This window comes from Myotis myotis, unplaced genomic scaffold, assembly GCF_014108235.1.
Source record: "Myotis myotis isolate mMyoMyo1 unplaced genomic scaffold, mMyoMyo1.p scaffold_m19_p_1, whole genome shotgun sequence".
NCBI lineage: Eukaryota > Metazoa > Chordata > Mammalia > Chiroptera > Vespertilionidae > Myotis > Myotis myotis.
In genome coordinates this window covers 71,754,596-71,776,710 of record NW_023416313.1, presented here as the reverse complement: position 1 = coordinate 71,776,710, position 22,115 = coordinate 71,754,596, and the positions used below count along the sequence as shown (strand labels likewise).

The 22,115-nt window shown below is 42.3% G+C and overlaps 1 protein-coding gene across 2 annotated transcripts in view; it reads left to right on the top strand.

Annotated features, from left to right (window-relative positions):
* The window catches only part of MANBA (mannosidase beta), a 105,848-nt gene that overhangs the window by 17,913 nt on the left and 65,820 nt on the right, over window positions 1–22,115 (top strand). For both annotated transcript variants that reach the window (XM_036340974.1, XM_036340964.1), the window contains exons 3-5: window positions 3,305–3,410; window positions 4,231–4,401; window positions 10,230–10,353. In XM_036340974.1, the coding sequence (XP_036196867.1) occupies window positions 3,305–3,410; window positions 4,231–4,401; window positions 10,230–10,353 (401 nt within the window). The remainder of the gene's footprint in view (window positions 1–3,304; window positions 3,411–4,230; window positions 4,402–10,229; window positions 10,354–22,115) is intronic.

The window sequence follows — 22,115 nt, the reverse complement described above, 5'->3', positions numbered from 1 at the left end:
CCACTGTTATTGCTAAATAAAAAAGTTCCTCAGTCCCTTTTGTAGGTCTTTTCTGGAAATCTCATATAAATGGGATTATATCACAGGTGGTCCTTTGTGCCTAGATCTTTCACTTACCATGATAATGTTCTCACAGATCATCTGTGTTACCACATTCACAAGTACAGTAAGTCCTCACTTAACATTCTTGAAAGAGAAGCTTACATATAACAAGGCCAGTTTTACCATAGGTGAATTGATATAAATAAGAGGTAAGTTTCTAAGCCATAATCCTGGTCACAAAAATATCACCAAACTTATAAATGAGGACCCAAAATACTTCTACTATTAAACATTGAGATAAATAGGAGCTCTACATCCATTTAACAAAGATAAATAAGCACAAATAAGATCATGATTTTTCCAACCCACTAATTTCAGTTCAGGGTCCCTCTCGAGGCAGCTCAGGGCGCAAGCGGGACCTCACACTGGGACAGTCTATTCTAGACACATTAGTTCATCTTTGGGAGGTGGGAGGAAACCAGAGTCCCCAGAGAAAACCCACACAGACGCGGGGAGGACATGCACACCCTGCACAGATGGTGGCTCACACGGAATTGATTTTTCCCCCCTCAATGTTATAAAGAAATGACATAGAACAAAACAAGATTTTTTTTTTCCTGAGATCAATTATCTTATATTCTTAAGTATTCTTTTTTTTAAAAAAATTTTTTTAATTAAATCTTTATTGTTCAGATTATTACATTTGTTCCTCTTTTTTCCCCCCATATCTCCCCTCCTCCCAGTTCCCGCCCCACCATCCGCCCTCACTCCCCACCCACTGTCCTCATCCATAAGGTGCACGATTTTTGTCCAGTCTCTTCCCGCATCTCCCACACCCCTTCCCCCCCCAAGAATAGTCAGTCCATTCCCTTTCTATGTCCCTGATTCTATTATGATAACCAGATTATTTATTCACTTGATTCTTAGATTCACTTGTTGATAGATGCATATTTGTTGTTCATAATTTGTATCTTTACCTTTTTCTTCTTCTTCCTCTTCTTAAAGGATACCTTTCAGCATTTCATATAATACTGGTTTGGTGGTGATGAACTCCTTTAGCTTTTCCTTATCTGTGAAGCTCTTTATCTGACCTTCAGTTCTGAATGATAGCTTTGCTGGATAAAGTAATCTTGGTTGTAGGTTCTTGGTATTCATCACTTTGAATATTTCTTGCCATTCCCTTCTGGCCTGCAAAGTTTCTGTTGAGAAATCAGCTGACAGTCGTATGGGTATTCCCTTGTAGGTAACTGAGTTTCTTTCTCTTGCTGCTCTTAAGAGTCTCTCTTTGTCTTTTGCTCTTGGCATTTTAATTATGATGTGTCTTGGTGTGGTCCTCTTTGGATTCCTTTTGTTTGGGGTTCTCCGTGTTTCCTGGACTTGTAAGTCTATTTCTTTCACCAGGTAGGGGAAGTTTTCTGTCATTATTTCTTCAAATAGGTTTTCAATATCTTGGTCTCTCTCATCTTCTGGCACCCCTATAATTCTGATGTTTGTACGCTTGAAGCTGTCCCAGAGGCTCCTTACACTATCTTTGTATTTTCGGATTCTTTTTTCATTTTGCTTTTCCAGTTGGGTGTTTTTAGCTTCTTCGCATTTCAAATCTTTGCCTTGATTCTTGCGGTCCTATGGTCTGCTGTTGGGAGTCTGTATAATATTCGTTATTTGAGTCCGTGTATGTTTAATTTCTAGTTGGTTCTTTATCATAACGTCGAGGGTCTCATTAGATTTGTTGAGGATCTCAATAACTTTATCGGCGGCTTCTAGACAGTTCTTGAGAGACCTTAAAAGTGTGGTTCTGAACTGAATATCCTCCATTGACAGTTTTGTCCTGTTTCTTAGTCTCCACATTTTTTATGCTTTCTTGGTGCACCCCCTAGTGGTCTTTGTGCGCAGTCTTGTTGTAGTTTAGCCTTGATTGTTGTAGGTAATACTGGGGGGATTTGACCTCCAGGCCAGCTGGCTGTGAGAATCAGCTGTGTCTGCAGTGGGAAAACTTCTGTCCTCTAGGGAGGTGCTAATCTAGCCTTTGCCTGAGGCTATCTGGCAAATGGCTCTGTGCAAGGCTTGGGCGGGGCGGGTGGGTCACTCGGGCTCGGGATCAACAGGGTGGGCCTGAGAGAGCAGTTATGGCGGCTCTCAGTTCCTTCCCTAGGGGCTCTGCCTCACAGAGTCCCAGCAACCGCTGCAAACCTCTGAGAGAAAGCTGCCTTCGAGTTCCGACCGAAGCCAGACAGTCCCACTTCTCCCGTTTGAGTCTGGGTCCCTAGAGACTCGCCCGGATCTGGAGCTTAGAATCTGAGACTCCCTCCCGATTGAAAGCACCAACAGCGCCCTCCGCCGCCGGCCCGCTCCACGTGCACTCCGTACCTGAGTATTTCACTTCAGCACTGCGCCTCCTCTGAGTCTGGGTATGATATTCTCTTTCCTCCTAGTTGTAGAATTTCCACTCAGCCAGCCTTCCTGTGGTTCTGGATGATGTCCGTTCCATCTTTTAGGTGTATTTTGATTTGGTTGTTCAAGGCAGCAATCTCCGGCGTTAACCTATGCCACCATCTTGGATCTCTATCACAAAACAACATTTTTCAAGGACTTGCTGTACTTGGTTTCTTTTATTTGTCAAATTAGATTTTATTGTGTGGATATACCACAGTTTACTTATTCTGTTCTTCTTTAAGTTCTTGTTTCCTTCTTAAAGTCTTTCCTTATAACATAAACTCTAAAAGGACCGTAGTCTGTCCAATAAGACTATACTACAAAGTAGGAGACACAGAGTTTTCTCTTTGTTTTTAGGCGTGAATGCCAGCCAGACCACAGTCTTCTTAAATTTAGAGACTGTTTGAATTTCCTGTGAGGCTTAGCAGAGTGCTGATCACATGATATTCACTCATAGATACTCGTTAGTTGGTTAATGTGTTCTCTTAGATACTGTCGTGAATTTAATACTTTGTGAAAATGTTTTGTGTCTATTATTTAATTTGGTTTTTAAAAGAACTTTGTGAAGTTTTCTAGAAAAAAAGTTAGTGAATTTGGAAACTGTAAGTTGTTCTCATGGTTTTATGGTGATTGGATGAAGAAAGATAAGGATCACTCAATATAAAAATGTATTAAACTAATACTTCTCTAAATTTCATTGGAAACTGATTATTAAGGATGTATATTTTCGGTAAAATATTTATTCCTTTAGTTCTTAACTAATGAAAAAGGACTTATCTAAGTTAATGTTTTTTATATCCTGTTTTAAACATCTTTTCTTTTTTTTCAGCCAATGGCAAAAAGTAAATTTGATTTTTGAGGGTGTTGATACAGTTTCAAAGGTCCTGCTCAATAATGTTCTTATTGGGAAAACAAACAACATGTTCAGAAAATATGTAAGTACAAAATAACATCAGGCAAAAAACTCCCACTTATATGTGTTTGCTCATTGTTATTGTAAATAGAGAAAGCTAAGTGTACTAGTATATTTGCCCATGCAGGCTGGTACAAGCTTTGCGTCCGTTACTTTATTTCTCAGTTGACATATTTGTAGAATGATGAAAACACTGCAAACCCTATGGAGTTACTGTGAGGACTTAGTAAGCTCACAGTATAAAACGATGGGCACAGTGCTTGACACATGGGAAGTATTCAACAAATGCTCTTCCCTTCTCCATTACTCGATGATCCAGAGTTTCATGGGAAATGAAAATTGACCCACCATTCTAAAAGAAAATGTTCCTTCCTATCTGGAATAATGGCACTATGAGGTCATATTTTGATCTCTCTTCCCTTTCAAGGGTAGACTTTCTAAAACAAAAATAAGTTATGACTTAGAAATACATGCTATTTATAGCAAAGAGTCAGGTTGTCATGAAGCGTCTAGGAAACCCTTGGCAGTTCAAGGCCATATGTAAATAGCCAGAGCACACATTACAGAGCTAAATATATTTTCTACGTGCTCTGTTTACTAGGACTATCATCTGTCAGTAAAAACAGAAGGAGAAACCTAGAAATCCACGTTCAGGCAGGAGAATGTACTCAATTAGAGCTAAAAGCCGGCCATTTAGATATACTATTTTGGAAAAGTGCTTTCCTCCAGAAAGGATCACTCTAAAGATTTCAGTTGCATCTCTTCTTCTATCGTGTATATGCCTATATCTAAAGCGTTACACACGAGGCTTCTTCCACATTTGCTCTTTCCTTTTAATTCAGAATTTTGATGTTACCCATGTGATCAAAGCCCTAAACTCCCTTGAGCTGCGTTTCCAGTCACCGGTGCTGTATGCGGCCCAGCAGAGCAGGGATCACGTTCTCTACGAGGTGCCCCCAGACTGCCCGCCCATCGTACAGAAGGGGGAATGCCATGTCAACTTTATTCGAAAGGTAATGGTCTTGCAAATGGATGGGAGACTTAACCTTAACCTCTCTTGCCCCCTTCGTGGGATTCAAAAAAAAAGAACCAAAAGAGTATATGAATTTTTGTGGAGAATTTTTGTCTTTGTCAGTTTTTTTTCTTGAAGCATGCTTCAGAATTTAGGTAACATCAGAAAAAGAAGTCAAACAGGTGACTGGTAATGTAACTTTACAAATTATTTTTCAACATCTAGATTTATCAAACTCTTCACCAGACTGTAACGTTCATATTTATTAGTGATTCTTGTTACATTAATATATTTGTTGATATGTTCTTGTATTTTACTGGTAGGTTCTAATCCTATATAATAAAAGCCTAATATGCTAAGTGTCCTGTCCTCTGGTCAGCCATTCAACCAATCAAAGCATAATATGCTAATGATATGCTAAGGCCAATCAACTGCTCACTATGATATGCACTGACCACCAGGGGGCAGATGCTGTGACCAGTAGGTTAGCTTGCTGCTGGGGTCCGGCCCATCAGGACTGAGTGAAACAGGCTGACAGAACACTCCCTGGAACCCTCCCAAAGCCCCTCCCCGGCTGGCCAACCTCCTGCATCTCTCTCTGGGCCCAGTCGTGCACCGGTGGGGTCCCTCGGCCTGGCCTGCGCCCTCTTGCAATCTGGGACCCCTCAGGGGATGTCAGAGAGCAGGTTTCGGCCCAACCCTGCAGGTCAGGATTCGTGCACCAGGCCTCTGGTAAAATATAAAAAAAGATAACAAAAGCCATAAGAGAATTTTTCTCTGAGTCTGATGTTAGTCTAGATGACTTGGATTGATTCTAGTTTATGGTTGGATTAGTATTCTATGTGATATTTAGCTTTTTATTTTAAAAAATTATTTTAATTGTGGTAAAATACATATAACATAAGATTTACCATCTTAACAATTTTTTAGTGTACAAAGCATATTCACATTGTTTTGAAATCAATCTCCAGAACTTGTTTCATGATGCAAAACTGAAACTCTATACTCATTCAAAAATAGCTCATTTCCCCCTTCTCCCAGCCCCTGACTCCCACCATTCTTTGTGTTTCTGTGAGTTTGACTCCTCTAGGTATCTCATATAAGTGGAATCATACAGTATTTGTTTTATGACTGCCTTATTTCACTTACCATCATATTCTCAAGAATCATCCATGTTGTAGCACATGCCAGCATTTCCTTCCTTTTTAAAGCATGATAATATTCCATTGTTTGTATGGACCACAATTTGTTTATTCAGTCATCTGTACATGGACATTGCTTCCACCGTTGGGTATTTTGAATAATGTTGCTATGTGCAGATATACAAATATCTCTTTTGAGACCCTGCTTTCAATTTTTTTTTATATATACCCAGAAATGGGATTACTGCGTTCCCTGAGAATTCTATTTTAAATGTTTTGATGAAGTAGCATTTAATTTGAACAACAAATGTAAGCACTGGTTTCAGTGTGAAGACACTAAGCGTATTTTTTCAGCGGCTCGTTGACCAGAACCTCAGTTAGTAAATTCTGATTAGTTATGTTAAGCAGCTCTCTGTAGGCTGGATAGATGGACCATGCAGTCACATTTCCTTAAGATAAGCACTAAGGTCAAAATTATACCCCCATCTGTTTGACTCAGCCTACCCAGATTCGTGTCTATAGCCATGTGTTCACATGGCTGTAACTGGACAGTGTGTGCCCGAGCAGCCAGGCATCCCACGGAACACTTGTGTACTTACACTTCTGCTTAACCATCAGCTTTTATTTTTTGCCTTTGGCTTCAAATGGCACAGCAGTTTTAATACTAGAGGTTGCTCTTTCCCCTCTCCTTTTCCATCTTTCACCTTCTCTCAAAATGAGGACTTCCTGGATCCTAATGTGAAAAGTTTACTTTTCGGGTCGTTGATAAGGTGTATATACGCTCTACTATATCCATGTAGGAGTTTCCCTATACTCCCTGGCCACTTTGTGCCATTTAAACCACGCTTTCAAGTTAACTAGATCGAACAAAATCCTTTGTCACTGGTATCAGGAATCAGACCCAGGTTTCTGCTCACATAGTGTGTGGAACTAAACTTGGGGCAAACTTGCCAGCAAATGAGTTGCATCTTGGTGTTTCTGGCTAGGTTGACCTGATCCAGTAGGAAGAGGCCTGAGTTGGAGACCAGGTCAGGGAGAGAGATAGAAACATCAATGATGAGAGAGCATTGATCGGCTGCCTCCTGCAGTCTCCACACTGGGGATTGAGCCTGCAACCCAGGCATGTGCCCTGACTGGGAATCAAACCATGACCTCCTAGTTCATAGGTTGATGCTCAACCACTGAGCCACGCCGGCCAGGCTCCAGTGACTCTTAATATTGTATTTTCAGTCTGGACCTCTCTTTAATTCCAGACCCGATATTCAGCTGCCTATTTGGCATCTTCACGTGGCTGATTCACACGGACGGAAGGCTCAGTGTGCCCAATACTGCCCTGGAGATCTAAACCCCTCTCCCACGGCGCCCTGTCTTGCTGAATGTAATACCATACAGGACAGCTGCTCAGGCCAGAAACCTAGGAGTTATTTTTTGATACCTCCCTCTCATTTCCCCCCTCTTTCAGTCCACGACTAAGGCCTTTTGATGGTGTGAATGTTACTTAAAACTCTTCAGTGGCTTTCGATCTGCCCACGCTCCATTTCTACTGCCATGCTTGCGTTCAGTCTGTCATCATTTCTTGCATGAAATATTGCCCGGCCACCTGACTCGTCTCCCTACAACCTCATTCGCCTTCCTCCAGTTAATTTCCCACACATCAGCCAGAATGTTCTTTTCAGACAAAAATTACATCACTTTCCTTCTTAAAACTCTTCAACTGTTTTCTAGCCCTGGGCAGGTGGCTCAGTTGGTTGGAGTGTGACCTGCACACCAAAAGTTTGCAGGTTCAATTCCCGGCAGAGGCGTGTATGGGAGGAGCCAGTCAACGTTTATCTCTTACATCCATGTTTCTCTCTCTCTCTCTCTCTCTCTCTCTCTCTCTCTCTCTCTCTCTCTATCCTCTTGTGAGGATTAAAAACAACAACAACTCTTCAACAACAGAAAAACTCTTCAACCTTTTCTCATTGCCTTTAGGCTAAAGTCTAGAGCCCACCACCACTTTTCCAGTCTTCTCTCACCTCTTCCATGGTTCTCTCTTCATTTCCTGAAGGCACCACACTCTCTTGCACATGTTGTTACTTTTGAAGGGATGCTTCACTTCCCTCTCCTCTCAGCACACTGGACAAAGGGGACCCACCCTTCAAGTCTCCATATAAAAGTCGCTATTATTCAGGAAATCTTGCCTTGATATCTCCTCCCCCAACTTGTTCCCTGTCTGCTTCCTTTGTATTTGTGATTATTTATTCAGTGCCTGAATTTCCTGCGGTACTGTGAACACTATAAGCACAAGGACTGTGTCTGATTTGTACATTGATGTACTCCCAGCCTAACACATAGAAAGCATTTTACAAATATTTTTGAATAAGTAATAACTTGTAATTGGAGAGGTTGTATGAGTATAAGTGATTTGTAGCCCTTAGTGGGGAAAATAGTCTGCCTTAGAAGCTGTTGATTATTTTTGCCCTCCTCTTTCTCCCTATTCCTAATAAAAAATTACACATCTGAATTTACACACTCTCCAATAAATATCCCCGAGATGGGTTTCATTCTGAACACGAGAATCTGATATTTATGCGGTGAATTTAAACAGATAGGAATGTTATGAAGTGGTTTTAATTCTTTGTTTTTCCCTGACATGGAAACAAATTGATTTCTGTCTCTGATAAATGAAGCACTTAGCAAATAATACTGAAATGGGAACAGTTTGGCCAAATCCTCAGGCTGTGTTCTACAAATGCTGCGTTCAGAAAGATCTTAATACTTCCTCTGGGGCGTGTTCCTTTCTAAAAGCCGAACTCAATGTCTCACACATTGTAATTAACTGCCTTTTGAAAATAATTTTTTCTTTCAAAATTAGAAATGGAAATTAGTACTAGTTCACTTCTGGTGGGAATGCAGATTGGTGCAACCACTATGGAAAACAGTATGGCATTTCCTCAAAAAATTAAAAATAGAACTTCTGTTTAACTTAGTGATTCTACTTCTGGTAATATACACTAAAAACCTCAAAACACTAATCAGAAAGAATCTATGCACCCCTATGTTCATAGCAGCATTATTTACAGTAGCTAAAATTTGGAAACAGCCCAAGCGCCCATCAGTAGATGAATGGATAAAAAACTGTGAGACATTTACAATATGGAATACTATGCAACTGTAAAAAAAAAAAAGAAAAAAAAAGAGGGACCTCTTACCCTTTGGCAGAGCCTGGCTGGACCTGGAAAGTATTATGCTAAGTGAAATAAGCCAATCCAAGAAAGACAAATGTCACATGATCTTACTTATTTGTGGAATCTGGTGAACAAAATGAATTGACCAACAAAATACTACCTGAAGCAAGGGACGGACTGACATACCTCGATGTGGGATTTGGGGGACAAGAAGAGATAAACCAAAGACCTTATATACTTATATGCATGGCAACAGGGTAGTGAAGACCTGGAGGGGCTGGGAAGAGGTGGTAAAGGGAGGGAAAATGGGAGATATCTGTAATATTATCAATAACAACAATAATAAAAAGAAATAATAATTAGTAAAAAGAAGTATAAATTAGAAAAATTGGGCTTGAAAAGGGATTTATTTTAAGGGAACCATCTCCTGCTTTTGAATTTGACCCTTTGTAATTAAAATGGAAATGGAAATGTGTCTGAAGGGAGAGACAGCTAGCCAGGCTGGATAAGAGTGGCCACCTGTGCCAGTGAACTGATTGTTTTTGGGCTGTGAGTTCAGAAACAAGTATTTCTGAATTCATACTAGTGGAAAATAGGGGTTGGCAAGTCTAGCTAGAGTTTCTTATACCTATTTATAAATATTGTAATCTTCCAATGTGTTTCCTCATTCTTTATAGTTATTCTAATTAAATACAATATTCTCTGTAGTTATTACATTTGAATATAATATTCTCTACAGTTATTCCATTTAAATACAATGGTAAGTTAAGAGATATTTTTGAGAAGTCTAAAAAGCAACTCTTCTGTTGCCTCAATGTAATATGTTTTTGGAGACCAAATGTACATAATTAAGTTTTATGTTCTTAGAACATTTCTGCAAAATTTAACTAGTTGATATATTAGTTATCTATTTCTATGTAATCAATAATGCCAGAAGTTATCAGCTTAAAGTAGCATTTATTGTCACAGTTTTTGTCAGGAATGTGTGGCTTAGCTGGGTGTCTGTGACCCAAGGTAACTCATGGGGTTACAGTTGAGCTGTGGACCAGGGCTGTAAACATCTCAATAGGGTGTGGGACTGGCCTGCCCACCTCCTGCAGCCCCTTTCCCCCAGCCAGCCTTGCCCCCCTGATGGGCCCGAAGCCCCTCCCCCTGGCCAGCCCCACCCCAGATTGGCCCCCCCACCAGGGTGGGGCCCGCTGGCCAATAGCCTGTGGTCCCTACCCTCAGCCAGCCCGGCCCTGATTGGGCCCAATTGGGGCCGGGCCAGCCAGACCCCACCCATGCATGAATTTGCTCACTGGGCCTCTAGTAAGAAAATAAATTTCTGTTGTTTAAGCCATCCAATCTATGCTATTTTGTTATGGCAGCTCTAGCAAACATTTTTACTTTTATAATATTTTTTTACCTTTTTTATAATATTTTAAAAGGAAAGGTTTTTTTGGTTTTTTTAATGTTTAAAATGTTTAAAGTTTCATGGTAATCAGAATTTATCTCCTTTTTTCCCCATGAAATTACAGGAGCAGTGTTCCTTTAGTTGGGACTGGGGGCCTTCCTTTCCGACCCAGGGCATCTGGAAAGATGTCAGTATTAAAGCCTATAATATTTGTCATCTGAACTACTTCACGTTTTCCCCTAAATACGGTAAGCTAAGAGATGTGACTTCTTGCTTTACTTTTCTGAGCCTCTTTTGTGTTGCAAGTATTGGGTTTGCAATTTGAATATATAGATTTACTTTTTGAAGACTTATTTTTAAAAATTTTGTGAGACATTCAATTTTAAAAAGTGAAAAATATGTACAAACTGGGATTTGTCATAAAAATTTACAATAGAAAGCAGGCAGGTAGGCAGGTGGCTGCCTTTTAACACATTTTGAAAAGAAAGGAAGATAGAAGGAGTGAAAGTGTGATTAGCTCTAGTTTTCCTGAGCGAAGTGTTCTTTCCTAAAAGAAGTGGGCCTGATGGTTTGTGCTCCTTCCCGCCTCCTCTGTGGTCCCTTTCAGAACGCCACTGTCCTGAGGTCTTGGTTTGCTGAAGGTGTCAGGCTGACTTCCTGTCACTGCACATTTTCTCCTCTGAAGACCATGACACACCTGCCTTGTTAAGAGTTAAAAATAAACTGGAAGGCATGTAAGTTTTGTAAGGCACAGTGTACTACTTATTCCATTGAAGGAGCTATTCACAAGAAAGAAGCATTGAATAAAAGCTCAGAAATCTCACAGATGTCAGGGGTCAGTTAGGAGCTGGTCAAATATTTGTTGAGTTCTTTGCCCAGCACCGTGCTTGTTTGTTTGGCACAGGAAAGAAAGAATCTCATTCTCGCATGTGGATTGGGCAGAGTGGGGAGATACACGCGATTACCAAACCTAACAGCTTGTGTAATGGTCTTCTGGGAAGGGAGCCCCCGTGGTTCAGAAAATCAGAGATCAGTGAGGATTTGAGAAGTTGGGGGAATCAGGGTGAATGAAGGTGGATCTTCAGTGGTAGCTGACAATGCTTGATGCTCCGTTAGTTCTGTGCAGGCCTAACTGGATGATGTCAGTAAGCAAGAATGTGGTGTGTCAGTACAGGAGTCCCACTATTTTTAGGAGCTGGGGACTCTAGATTGCTATTCAATCGAACCTGGTGTTCAGTGGAACCAAATCTGTGTTTTCTAAAGGCAGAAATAGTTGATGTTTGAGGAGGTCATTTGGTGGTGCTGGTATTTTTTAATGTTAAAAAGGTATTCAAAGATCTTATTTAACTTGCACCTATAAATGTGGCTGTTTTAGCTCTCCAGTGCTTCTCAAACTATTCTTCAGAGGTGTAACCTGAACTGAGTCATGCTACTAAATTCAAATAATAGTTCATTCTTCCCCATCCCTACCCACAGTTTTTCTGTTTACAGGGTGGGGCAAAGGAGGTTTACAGTTGTGAGTACTCAAAACAGTTATTCTTGTATTATTATTTATAAATTATTGTATTATTTTCCATACTAACAACTGTAAACCACTTTTGTCCCACCCTGTGTATAATAAGGTCTCGTTTAAGAAGGGGTCTGATTTTGCAAAAAGGTATTTATTTAATAGTTTTGAAGCTTAATCAGCGTTTGAGATGGTTAGCAGAAAGCACTGAACTCCAGAGACCCCAATACCTAAAAACATTTGAATAACATTACTTTAGTTTAATTAACATTTTAAAATATGAAGCTAAACATTTCTTCCTGAATATGAGTCATTAGAGTTCAGTTTATTAGTCATTAGTGACTCAGTGAATTTTATTAGGATAAAATCAATTAATTTAAATGATGTTTAAAATTTAATTAAATTTGTATAACAAGTTTCCCATAGCAACTGTATTTTTAATGTTTTATGACTGCAGTTTATTTTGTACTTAATATAGAGAAAAATATGGTTCCTGTTCAAAAGATGTGCCCTGTGCATATTAAGTAGTGATTCTTATATTTCTGATTAATTTTATAGATTTCAATTAAGAAAATTGAAGCATAACTTTATGAAAGCATTAGGAGGGGAACTTCCCTAGGAATTTTTCCGATTTTTTGTTCATCACTGAAATCAATAGAAAATTTTTAATTTTTTAATTACAAATATCTTTATTGTTGAAAGTATTACATAGGTCCTCCTTTTCCCCCATTAACCTCTTCCAGCCTGCTTCCCCCTCCCCTCACCCTCCAGGCCCTCACCACCGCATTGTCTGTGCCCATGGGTTATGCATATATGCATACAAGTTCATTGGTTGATCTCTTCCCACCCACCCTCCCCTACCTTCCCTCTGAGGTTCAACAGTCTGTACATGCTTCTCAATAGAAATTTTTTAAAGTTGAAAATAATAAAGAGAATAAGCTCATATATGCTGGATACTTTTATGTATTTATTTGACGCATACTTTGAAGCAGGCATTGTGAGAGTTACTAAAAATAAAAAAATAAATTCATAATAAAAATAGAAACATCTAATTTTTATTTAAAATAAAATATATTAGTTTTTAAAATTTAGTGTGAAATGAGATTGGTCAAACTAATGTACACCGTAGCAATCTCTGGGTATTAATGCTATAGATAGTTTGTATTTTATTCTGCTCAGTTGTGTTTTCTTTTATTTATTTTTTTTTTTTGCTTAAAGTATTACAAAGTGTATTACATATGTCTCCTTTTCCCCCCCGCCCTAGACAGTCCCCTAGCCTCCCCTACCCCCAGTGTCTTATGTCCATTGGTTATGCTTATATGCATGCATACAAGTCCTTCGGTTGATCTCTTACCCACCCCTCCTGCCCCCCCAACCCTCCCCGGTCTTCCCGCTGTAGTTTGACAGTTTGTTCGAGGCAGCTCTGCCTCTGTATCTATTTTTGTTCATAAGTTTATGATGGTCTTTATTATCCATGAATGAGTGAGATCATGTGGTATTTTTCCTTCATTGACTGGCTTATTTCACTTAGCATAATGCTCTCCAGTTCCATCCATGCCGTTGCAAATGGTAAGAGTTCCTTCCTTTTTAGAGCAGCATAGTGTTCCATCGTGTAGATGTACCACAGTTTTCTAATCCATTCATCTACTGATGGGCACTTAGGCTGTTTCCAGATCTTAGCTATGGTGAATTGTGCTGCTATGAACATAGGGGTGCATATATCCTTTCTGACTGGTGTTTCTGGTTTCTTGGGATATATTCCTAGAAGTGGGATCACTGGGTCAAATGGGAATTCCATTTTTAGTTTTTTGAGGAAACTCCATACTGTCTTCCATAGTGGCTGCACCAGTCTGCATTCCCACCAGCAGTGCACGAGTGTTCCTTTTTCTCCACATCCTCTCCAGCACTTGTCATTTGTTGATTTGTTGATGATAGCCAGTCTGACAGGTGTGAGATGGTACCTCATTGTTGTTTTGATTTGCATCTCTCAGATGATTAGTGACTTTGAGCATGTTTTCATGTGTCTCTTGGCTTTCTGAGTGTCCTCTTTTGAAAGGTGTCTATTTAGGTCCTTTTCCCATTTTTTGATTGGATTGTTTATCTTCTTTTTGTTAAGTTGTATGAGTTCCCTATAAATGTTGGAAATTAAGCCCTTATTGGTGATAACATTGGCAAATATGTTCTCCCATGCAGTGGGCTTTCTTGTTGTTTTGTTGATGGTTTCTTCAGTTGTGTTTTCTAAATTTCCATATTGAGTTTATATTGTTTCCATAGTAAGGGGAAAGTAGCTAAAACAAACTAACCTATCTAGTAATTTCAGCCATCTCAATCTGGAGGGCTAAACTAATTTGACTCTGATATTTTATGCTTTCTCCCTGGTGAGGCTAGAAAGAGATAACATTTTTGCTTTTTCAGATGTTCTATTTAAATTTAAAATTAGTGAATTTACCCCTGAGGATCAAATGGCTAACCATAATTTCCCAACATAATTGTGTATAGTATGACAGGAAAACAACATTAGACTTTTAAAAAATTAACTTGAAATTCCTGTGAATTAATTTTCTTTCTATGTGTGTGTACCTTTTCTGCATTCTTAGTCCTTATAAAGTCATTACTGAACTTTAGCACTTTTCAATAGCCTGTGGTCATTTGTTTGATTTTGCCTTAAGCTCAGCTTCTTAATGTTTTAAATAATGAAAACACATTTGTATTTGAAAAAAAAAATACTGAGTTCAAAGGAAAACAAGAATTACTTCCATTATCTCTTAGCTCTTGTCACTTTTCTAGGTATTAAGAACTATTGATTCATTGATGTGACTTTTTTTTAGGACCTCATTAGAAACTATTTATTTGAATGATTCATCCTTAGCCCTGAAATATTCTAATCAGGTTTTAAATAGCAGTAGCTGTTTTAGAGCACCTATATTTTCAGTATTGTAAACAGTGAAAGATTGACCCTGGGCATTGAAAAGGGAAGCTCAGATGCTTTTTACCACGTATGGAAACCCAGCTGCTGGGGAAGGGACAGGAAAGTCTGGGCTGGACTTGAGTTTCCAAGGTGTGGTGGGAGGGGAGAGGGGAGAAGACAACTGGTGTGAGGGGGGGGGGTGATGCCCCAGTTCTAGAGATTTGGACATTTACAAGCAAATAATCTGGCCAGAAATGCAGGCCCTGTGTATAGTGGTAGTGGTGGTAGTGAAGGTGGTGAAAGTGGCATGTGTATGAGAGAGAGAAAGAGAGAGATTCATTTATTGATCATTTTCTTTTTAAAAAATATATATTTTTATTGATTTTTTTCAGAGAGGAAGGGAGAGGGATAGAGAGTTAGAAACATCGATGACAGAGAAACATCGATCAGCTGCCTCCTGCACACCCCCTACTGGGGATGTGCCCACAACCAAGGTATATGCCCTTGACTGGAATCGAACCTGGGACCTTTAAGTCCACAGGCCGACGCTCTATCCACTGAGCCAAACCGGTTAGGGCTGATTATTTTCTTTATGCTAGGTCTTTCATACTTGTAATCTAATGTAAATTGTTTGCATTAGGCCCTAAAATTTATCAGGAAGGAATGATGATTGCCTAGTTCTATGGGTTTTTCGTAAGGTTACATAAACATATTCAGTCCAAATCCTATCTAATAAAAGAGTAATATGCAAATTGACCATCAGTCCAATGCACAAGATGTCCACCCCCATGTGGTCAAAGATGGCCACCACAAGATGGCCAGCAGGGGAGGACAGTTGGGGAAGATCAGGCCTGCAGGGGAGGGCAGTTGGGAGTGACCAGGACAGCAGGGGGAGGGTAGTTGGGGGGGACCAGGCCTGCAGGGGAGGGCAGTTAGGGGGGACTAGGCCAGCAGGGGGAGGACAGTTGGGGGGACCAGGCCAGTAGGGGAGCAGTTAGGTGTTGATCAGGTTGGAAGGGGAATGTTTAGGGGCTGATCAGGCAGGCAGGCAGGCAAGTGGTTGGGAGCCAGCAGTCCTGAATTGTGAGAGGGATGTCTGACTGCCCATTTAGGCCTGATCCCACACCGGGCAGTTGGACATCCCTAAATGGGCAGTTGGACATCCCTCGAGGGGGTCCCAGATTGGAGAGGGTGAAGGCTGGGCTGAAGGACATACCCTCCCCGCCATCCACAAATTTTGTGCACTGGGCCTCTAGTATATAAGAAACAAGAGACCTGGTGCATGAAATTCATGTACGGATAGGGTCCCTAGGCCTGGCCGGTGATCAGGGCTGATCTGTGGGGCGATGGGCGGGATGATCGGGGCCCCTGCTCACACCCTCCTTGGCCTGGTGCTGCCCGCTCACTGGCCCTGCTCCCCCATCGCCACCACTGGTCACCTTCTATGGGGCGACCAGCAGGGTGATCAGGGCCCTTGTTTGCACCCAGCTTGGCCTGGCACCACCCACTAACCTGCTCCGTTCTCATCGGGGCCCATTGGGGCTGGCAGCGCCTCCACTGCTGTTTACTGCCAGCACTGCATTGCCGATGCCCGCCACGTTCTGTGCCGCCCCCTGGGGGTCAGTGCATGTCTAACTCCTGGTTGGTCAAACTCCTGCCCGTGGGGACAATTTGCATATTAGCTGTTTATTATATAGGACTAGAGCTGTTTATTATATTAAAAATTTGTGCACTCGGGGGGGAAGGGGGTCCCTCAGCCTGGCCTGTGCTCTCTCGCAGTCTGGGACCCCTCGGGAGATAATGACCTGCTGGCTTAGGCCTGCTCCCGGGTGACAGAGGGCAGGCCCAATCCCTAGGTGCAGCCCCTGGTCGGGCTCAGAGCAGGGCCGATTGGGGAGTTGGGGTGCCGCCCCCTGTCATGCACAGAGCAGGGCGATCGGGAGGTTGTGATGCCACCCTCAGTCACGCTCAGGGCAGGGCCGATTGGGGGGTTGGGGCACCGTTCCCTGTCACACTCAAGGCAGGGTCGATGGGGAGGTTGCGGCGCCACCCCCTGTCACGCACAGAGCAGGGCCAATCAGGGGGTTGGGGCACCGCCACTCTCACATTCAGGGCAGGGCCGATGGGGAGGTTGTGGCTCTACCCCGTCACACACAGAGCAGGGCCTGTGGGGGGGGGGGGGGGCGCGCCGCACCCTGTCACACACAGAGCAGGGCCGATCAGGGGGTTCGGGCGCCGCACCCTGTCACACACAGAGCCGCAGGGCGATCAGGGGGTTGGGGAGCTCCCCCCTATCAGGCACAGAGCAGGGCTGATCGGGGGTTGGGGAGCCTTCCCCTGTCACAAACAGAGCAGGGTGGATAGGGAGGTTGTGGCCCCGCCCCCTGTCACACACAGAGCCGCAGGGTGATCAGGGGGTTTGGGCGCTGCCCCCTGTCATGCTGATCCCGGTGCCGGGAGGCCTCGCGGCTCCGCTGATCCCGGTGCTGGGAGGCATATTACCCTTTTACTGTATAGGGTAGAGGCCTGGTGCACGGGTGGGGGCCGGTTGGTTTGCCCTGAAGGGTGTCCTGGATCAGGGTGGGGGTCCCCACTGGGGTGCCTGGCCAGCCTGGGTGAGGGGATGATGGCTGTTTGCAGCTGGTCACACATCCTTCAGGGTGGGGGTCCCCACTGGGGTGCCTGGCCAGCCTGGGTGAGGGGATGATGGCTGTTTGCAGCTGGTCACACATCCTTCAGGGTGGAGGTCCCCACTGGGGTGCCTGGCCAGTCTGGGTGAGGGGCTGAGGGCTGTTTTCAGGCTGGGGGTGACTGAAGCTCCCAACTGCTCCTTTTTTTCTTTTTTTTTTCTGGGCCAGCTTTAGCTTTGAGGCTTGGCTCCAGCTCTTAGGCCTCTGCTGCTGAAAGTAGGTTTCTGGCCTTTGCTTACAATGTTGCGATCCTGCTGGCTGAAGCCCGGCAGACTAAAGCAGGTTTCTGGGGTTTTGTTTAGCTTCTATATTTGTTACATAGTTGCTTAGAGTTGCAGCTCAGAGGCTGGCAGTGGCAGGCGGGGAACGTTGGAGTCCTCCGTCACTGAAGCAAGCAAGCCTCATGTTAGTTTCAAGCTGCCTGGCTGCCGGCCGCCATCTTGGCTGACAGTTAATTTGCATATTGCCCTGATTAGCCAATGGGAAGGGTAGCGGTCATACGCCAATTACCATGTTTCTTTTTTATTAGATAGGACTAGAAGCCCGTTGCACGAAGATTCGCGCAATAGGCCTTTTTTCCCCTGGCTGCTGGCACCGGTTTTCCTCTGGCACCTGGGACCCAGGCTTTTGGTCCGGTCGCAGCGGAGAAGCCAAGCCTCGAGGCTAGGCTTCTCCCCTGCAGCCAAGCCTCTTCAGTCTTCAGTCTTCACTCCAGCCAGAGTCTTCAGTCTTCGCTCCTGTGCCTGTGTATGCAAATTAACCTCCATCTTTGTTGGGTTAATTTGCATAGTTGCTCTGATTGGTTGGTGGGTGTAGCGGAGTGATACCAATTTGCATGTTTCTCTTTTATTAGTGTAGATACTAGAGGCCCGATGCACGAAATTTGTGTAAGAGTAGGCCTTCCTTCCCCCGGCTGCTGGCACTGGCTTCCCTCTGGCTCCCGGGACCCAGGCTTCCCTTGCAGAGGGAGGCCCTGCCCACCTGCTGCAGCCCGGTTGGTGGCCTGGGCCTCCCTCTGTGGAGCAATCATGGGGCGATGGCCAGGCCCTGACCAATCACATCGCACCCGCCTTGGCTGGCCTGTTGCCAGTGGGTGTCATAGCGTGGTCTTCTGGAAGGTCATTCAGTCTAATTAGCATATTACATTTTCATTATTGTAGATGTTCTGATGAAATGCTACATTGTTTAATCTTTTGTTACCACAGTCAGAAAATATAGTATAGAAATGTTTTCAGGATTGAATCCTCCTCTTCAGCTGAGGATCTTTGAGCTGCGCTTGAGCATCTCACAGTCCCTGCCTTCCCCACCCCCTTCAAATTGACCTCCTGCCTCAGCCTAAAGCACCCCCTCCTACCTTCTCCAGGACTTAGCCTTGAGTTGAAGGAGTGAGCCTAGCTCTCAGCTCTACCCTGGCCGCACAATAGAAACCTGTATTGAAGGTCAGTGCTGCCTGTTGCTTACAGTTTACTATGGAGAATATAACACCACAAAAGAGCAAAGATTTGCCTGTCTTGCTTAGTGCCTTGTTTGATGCACTCATTTTTCTTTCTTGCATTCACTTTGAATCACTTTTTCATTCATCATTGAATTACTTTACTCATAAAAATGACACTATTCACCTTTGAAAATACCTTTATGGGTAGGTAGGTTGCTTGAATAATCTCTCCTCTGATTAGCTGCCTTGTTACATAAATAGGTTTTTTCCCCTCTGGAATTTACCAATTTATCTTTGTTTTTTTTCCGGGGAGGATTTTGTTTTGTATCTGTTTTGCCTGGTGGATTTCATCTTTGAGGATTTCGTCCTGCTGAGTAGGCAAGGAGATCTTGACTGCTCAGTAAAGAAGGGGAAACAGCTTTTCTGTGGACCTGCTTTTCTGGCTAATGCAAGCTGTTAGCTCTTTGAAAAGCAGCTGCTGAAGTCTGTGCTCTAATTCCAGCAGGAGCACAGGAAAATCTCCTCCGTGTGAGTTTAAACATTGTGTGGCTTGGTCATTTCAGCTGCTGTTGTTACTGTTCCTTCCAATGTGCAGGACTACCTTTTCACTAGGCTTTTCATCATCGTTAAAGAAGCAAGAAGAGAGCAGGCAAGAGGAGGAGCTGTGAGCAGCTCTGCAGGGCGAAGCTAATCAAGGCAGCTGTCTCTGAATAGCTTTTTGCCCCAATGAGATGAAGCGCCTTCTTTTTATCTTACATAAGCAATCTACCAGTGTTTGCAGATCCATCCCAGGCTGACCTGAATGTTCTTCCATTTCTCTGCCAGTTCTTAACCCCCAGATGCCATTTAAGAGTCTTTCTTTTTTTCCTCTCTCCACTCCTAGTACTTTTCCCATTTTCTGAAATGACCTTGTATTCCACTTCAGGAGGGCTGGGGGTATTCTTTAAGAGAGACCAGATAGGAAGCTCTGTTCTGGAAATGGGTCTTCATTTATTAGGGCTCTCTCTTTAACTAGGAAATACGATTTTTTAAAAATAATTTTTAAACAAATATTTTTATTGATTTCAAGGAGGAAGGGAGAGGGAGAGAGAGATAGAAACATCAATGATGAGAAAGAATCATTGACCAGCTGCTTCCTGCACACCCCCTACTGGGGATCAAGCCCACATCCCGGGCATGTGCCCTTGTCTAGAATCGAACCCAGGACCCTTCATTCCGCAGGCCGGCACCCTATCCACTGAGCAAAACCAGCTAAGGCAGGAAATATGATTTTATATACTTAAAAATTAGCAAGTAAACAGATAATACCAGGAAAATTATTGATTTTTGAAGACTCTAAATGTGCTTTGTGAACCTAAACTACTTAAATTCTCCGTGGCTTCTGGAAGAAAGGGTTGAACCCTTTTTGGAAGAAGATGAGAGGGCAAAGTATGTTGGCATAGTGAGTCAGATGACAACACAATAGGCTGGTGGCTCTTCATACTGAGTTTTTAATTCCACAGCCTTAGTTTTTTTCATTTAGTGGCACTGAAGGGAGTTAACAGGATGAGCTCTAGAGGAGTGCCGACTTTAGAACTGTCCATGCTAGAAGACATGGGATTTTGCCAGCTCTTTGGGGATTGCACCCTCTGTCCAGAGGCCCTTACAGGCTGCTCATTCTCCACTGCAGAAGAAGTGATGGAAGCAGCAAAGGAATCGGCTTGACCTTGATGGTTACTGGTTGGTAGGAGGTGCCTAGAGGGCAGACCTTAAATCTTTAGTTTGGTGGAAATTAAAAGTGAATTTCAAATCAGTGTAATGAATGACTATAATAGTCACGGCTAGCAAAAAAGGAAAGCCTATTTTGTGAGGCAGAGGTTTTTGTCATAGGTATTAAAAAAAGATTAGAATGACCTTTTTGGGGAAATATTCTAGAGTAAGGATCAGCAAACTTTTTTTTTAAAAGAATAGTTTATTGATTTTTAGAGAAAGAGGAAGGGAGAGAGAGAAACTCTGCCTAATGACATGTTCGATGCCTAGCATAGCTTGATATCATTAAAACAACTGTTCCCCTATGTAATAAACCCCCTCCCCAGTGTCAAAATCCTGAGCACCACTGAGACATAGTTTTGGGGAATTATTTGGGTGAGATTGGCATAACTGTGAGGCTGTGTATAGTCTTTAGTTTCTGACTGTCTTGGTTCACATCCAAGCTCTTGGGCAAGTTACTTAACTTCTTTCTGCCTCAGTTTTCTCATCTATTTATTGATGATAATAGATTTACCTTATAGCAATGTTGTGATGCTTAAATAAGATAATACATGTTGAAAGCCTAGCTCAGAGTAAGTACTTGTAAATGTGATCTATTATTCTTTCTTAAAATAAGAGAATGCTGTGATAGGGATCTAAAGGTCATGTAGCTGTCAAAGATTTAGGGATATTTTATTTTATGTGTTTTTTAAAATATATTTTTATTGATTTCAAAGAGGGAGAGAGAGATAAAAACATCAATGATGAAAGAGAATCATTGATTGGCTGCCTCCTGAACACCCCCCACTGGGGAACGAGACGCAAACCCAGGCATGTGCCCTTGACCAGAATCGAACCTGGGACCATTCAGTCCGCAGGCCGATGCTGAGTCAAACCAGTAGAGCAAGCACGTCAAACTCAAAGGCTAACATGGGCCAAATAAACAAGGGTTAAGTTGTTGTGGGCCACAAAAAAGCAAAAGCTTCAATTTTCATAGAAACGTAGGTTTATTTTGATAGAGACATGCTGAATACAAAGGGCTGAAATAAATGAGTAATCATTAACATAAAATAATAGAACATTTTAATAAAAATTAATACTTTCCTTGAACATTAACTTATCAGACAATAACTGCACAAATTAATAAGTGTCATGCAAATAAACCTATTTTTCTTGTTCTCTGAAAGTGAAATATTTCCTGTTGAGCTCACCAAACAAGTCAGTGCAAAACTAGTGACATGTCAATCGGCTGCTAAAGTATTTGCTGCTGGTATTAGTGAGAGAAATGGTGCTCCTTCGTGTAAGGCGCCTAAGGGAAATGAATGCAACACGATTATAGTAATCAGTCATTAGTGAACGTTGTAGTTCGTTATTAATCATTATGTATAACAGGATATTGTAAAAATTAAGTTACTAAATTTTTTAAAAATGTTTCCTACATACTGTTATATTGGCTGGGAAGCAAAAATATTCGTGTGGGCTGCATGTGGCCTGTTGGCCGTGAGTTTGACATGCTAGAGGGATTTAGGGATATTTTAGAAAATAAACAACTTTGGATCCATTGGAGTGTGTGCTTCTGTTTAAAAACAATAAAAATGCCATGAAAGGAAAACTGAGAGACTTAGTATATACTTACTAGAAGAAAAGCATCCTTAACTAAAAAGTGTAGTTGTCTTATATATTTTGTGTGTCTTAGAAAAACTTGGAGTCTGTCGGTGGGTAAGCTGCAAAATTGACTGGGG